This window comes from Myotis lucifugus, unplaced genomic scaffold (genome assembly GCF_000147115.1).
Source record: "Myotis lucifugus unplaced genomic scaffold, Myoluc2.0 scaffold_169, whole genome shotgun sequence".
Classification (NCBI taxonomy): Eukaryota; Metazoa; Chordata; class Mammalia; order Chiroptera; family Vespertilionidae; genus Myotis; species Myotis lucifugus.
The window spans coordinates 2,489,234-2,492,808 of record NW_005871217.1 but is presented as its reverse complement, the minus strand read 5'-3'; the positions used below and the strand labels follow the sequence as shown (position 1 = coordinate 2,492,808).

The following is a 3,575-nucleotide window of genomic DNA, read 5'->3' as shown; positions in this document are numbered from 1 at the left end:
TGTATATATATCAAAATATCAATTTGTAAACCTTAAATATATATAACTAGAGGCCCAGTGCCCGAGATTCGTGCACTGGGGGGGTGTCCCTCAACCAGGCTGCGCCCTGTTTCAGTCCGGGAGCCCTTGGGATGTCCGACTGCCGTGGAGGCACTCACCAGCCCTGAGCCTGGCTTCCGGGCTTCTGGCTGAGTGGTGGTTCCCCTGTGGGAGTGCACTGACCACCAGGGGGCAGCTCCTGCATCGAGCATCTGCCCCCTGGTGGTCAGTGCGCGTCATAGCGACCCATCGTTCTGCTGTTAAGTTGATTTGCATATTACCTTTTATTATATGAGATTCCTATTTGTCAATTATACCTCAAAAAGCTTGAGACAGACAAACAAAAACTGACTTGAATTGATTGTCTTGCAGGTATGAGAGAATTGAAATCCCAATCCATATTGTACCTCATGTGAGTATTGGAAAAGTGTGCCTTGAATCAGCAGTTGAGCTGCCCAAGATCCTGTGCCAAGAGGAGCAGGATGCATATAGGAGGATCCACAGGTATTAAGCTTCCTCACTTCTCTTCTCCACTTCTAGGGGCCAGTCCCTATTGTCCTCTTCTCTCCTTTCATCTTAGCAGCTCAACTCTTTCCTTTTACCTCTCTGTGGAGCATGCTTCATAGCAGTCTCCAATCATAAAGTTTCTCACACTGTCTGATAACAATCTCATTAACATTTGTTTATCTCTTGCAGCACTTTGGATCTTCCAAGCGCAAAGACACTTTTTGGGTTGTAAAAAAATAATAAACTGCAATATCTTAGCCCTGATGCCAAGCACTGGGTCTTGCCCAATAAATGTATACTATGTGAAGGCTTCAATGAGAGACAGTAATTTCAAAATTATCTCTTTGAGCCCTGGCCAGTTGCTCAGTGGTTAGAATATCAGCCTGTGGACCAAAGGGTCACAGGTTTTATTCCCAGTCAAGGGCACATGCCTTGGTTGCAGGATCAACCCCTGACCCCAGTTGGGGCTTGAGCGGAAGGCAATAAATTGATGTGTCTCTCTCACATCGATGTTTCTCTCTGTCTCTGTCTCTCTTTCTCTCTTGCGTGCTCTCTCTCTCTCTCTCTCCATTCTCCCACCCTTCCACTCTGTCTAAAAATCAATGAAAAATATCATCTGGTGAGGATTTCAAAAAATATCTCTTTGAATTATATTAAAGTTCTGAATAAAGTCATGTCTCAAAAGTCATGCACAATTTAACCATAATGTGAATTTAAATTATACATATTCATCTAGTCCAGATTGCAGAGATCTGGCACAATGTATCATTTTGTTATAGAGTCCATGACCATTTTGTTTTCCCTCTGCTGCTTTGTCACTAACCTAAACTATTTTATCCCTTTAGTCTTACACATCTGGACTCAGTAACCAAGATCCATAATGGCTCAGGTAAGATTTTTTTTTGTTTATAGGCAGTGATCCATCTCTGGAATACTCAGCTGACAGAAGCAAATTTAGTTGAAGTGACTGAAGTGATTGGTACAAGTAATCCTCACGTTTCCTTTCCCAAAAGCTTTGTCAATCATTAATCCTGCTCTCACCTTTTCTATCAAATGCCTTAGACCAGTGGTTCTCAACCTTCCTAATGCCGCGACCCTTTAATACAGTCCCTCATGTTGTGGTGACCCCCAACCATAAAATTATTTTCGTGGCTACTTCATCACTGTAATTTTGCTACTGTTATGAATAGTCATGTAAATATCTGATATGCAGGATGTATTTTCATTGTTACACATTGAACATAATTAAGGCATAGTGATTAATCACAAAAACAATATGTAATTATATATGTGTTTTCCGATGGTCTTAGGCGACCCCTGTGAAAGGGTCGTTCGACCCCCAAAGGGGTTGCGACCCAGAAGTTGGCAACCCATAGGTTGAGAACCGCTGCCTTAGACCCTCAGATAATAGAAGTGCTACCTAAAGTAAGACTGGAGGAAAGACAGGGACAAGTTTTATGAGAGACCCCCCTCAGTGGTGTGCTGGTACATGTTTAATAACCAATTCTCAGGAAGACGGAGGTCCCTGATTTGGTGTGTTTGCCAGTTTCCATGGTATAATAGCTCTTCATGGCTGATTTCAAATAACTAATATGGCTTCAATCAGGTAACAAACTTTTTGAAATGTCAACAGTTGGCTCTCATGAGCTGGTCTAAGTTGGTTCTAGCATACCACTAACAGCCTATGATGGTGGGTGGGAATCAAAAGAGTTGGATAGAAACACAGACAGAAAGACAGACCAAAGGGAGGGCACGAGGAAGGAAATTGTTTCATGCCAATAAATATAGAAGGAATCCCTATACAAGGCCAAGAAACAGCAAACTCAATACAATGTACAAAATTACCTTTCCCCAACATACACAGCTACCCACCCACATTTCCTCTCTAGTCCTGAGTCGCAGGCCATTCTGTGCAGTCTTCCCCAGTGGCTGACAAAGTCACCAGTGAGGAAGAAGGGGAGGCTTTTAAGTGTTACAGGTAATTACTTTGAGAGGAAAAGAGAGAGATGGCTTAGTGTAGTGGTCGGCAAACTGCGGCTCGCGAGCCACATGCGGCTCTTTGGCCCCTTGAGTGTGGCTCTTCCACAAAATCCACATGCGGGCGCGCACGAACAGTGCGATTGAAACTTGGTGGCCCATGTGCAGAAGTGGGTATTTTGTGGAAGAGCCACACTCAAGGGGCCAAAGAGCCACATGTGGCTCACGAGCCGCAGTTTGCCGACCACTGGCTTAGTGTATTGGTCCCATCATTTCTATCTAAGGGAATTAAGAGCTGGTCATTTTCCGCTCTCTGCTTAGCTAGGCTTCCCTCTGGCCCATGCAGCCAGGGATGTTCAGGAATGCCTCAGAATAGGTAACCTTGGCTCAGCTGTTCTGCCTTTCCTCTGGATGGCCGTACAAAATTGTCTGCCAGTCCTACTTATTGTGCTTTTTCTACTTCCTCCTCCAACCCCTTCTTTCTGTGTTCACAGTTGGGGGGTGGGCTGCTGGGGGTGGCATGTTACTCATCTGTGTTTTTCCTATTGAAGTGTTTACCAAGAACCTGTGCAGTCAGATGTCAGCAGTCAGCGGACCTCTCCTACAGTGGTTGGAGGACAGACTGGAGCAAAACCAACATCATTTACAGGAGTTGGAACAAGAAAAGGAAGAGCTTATGCAAGAACTTTCTTCTCTAGAATAAAGTGGGAGACAAAATGAAGTAAGAAACTTCTTTTTTCAATGGTCTGAAAATTCACACACCTCATGTATAGGCAAACAGGGAGCAGCTCTTTTTACATCACAGTGGATGAGTTTTATGCATGGAATAAACACAGGACATCTTCCTAAAAGTTTCATTGGGGCTTAATGAACCCTCTCCCTGTAACTGGCCTACAAAGAGCATTACAAGATGACTTAAGGAGACTATGCAAGGGTTTTTTTAAAAATATATTTTATTGATTTTTTACAGAGAAGAAGGGAGAGGGATAGAGAGTTAGAAACATCGATGAGAGAGATCGATCAGCTGCCTCCTGCACGCCCCCCAGTGGGCC

At 44.0% G+C, this 3,575-nt stretch overlaps 1 protein-coding gene across 3 annotated transcripts in view; it reads left to right on the top strand.

Annotated features, from left to right (window-relative positions):
- The window catches only part of BRCC3 (BRCA1/BRCA2-containing complex subunit 3), a 32,366-nt gene that overhangs the window by 26,239 nt on the left and 2,552 nt on the right, over nucleotides 1-3,575 (top strand). For all 3 annotated transcript variants that reach the window (XM_006096176.3, XM_006096178.3, XM_023759988.1), the window contains 3 exons: nucleotides 412-543; nucleotides 1,392-1,435; nucleotides 3,075-3,244. In XM_006096176.3, the coding sequence (XP_006096238.1) occupies nucleotides 412-543; nucleotides 1,392-1,435; nucleotides 3,075-3,226 (328 nt within the window). In that variant the 3' untranslated portion in view covers nucleotides 3,227-3,244. The remainder of the gene's footprint in view (nucleotides 1-411; nucleotides 544-1,391; nucleotides 1,436-3,074; nucleotides 3,245-3,575) is intronic.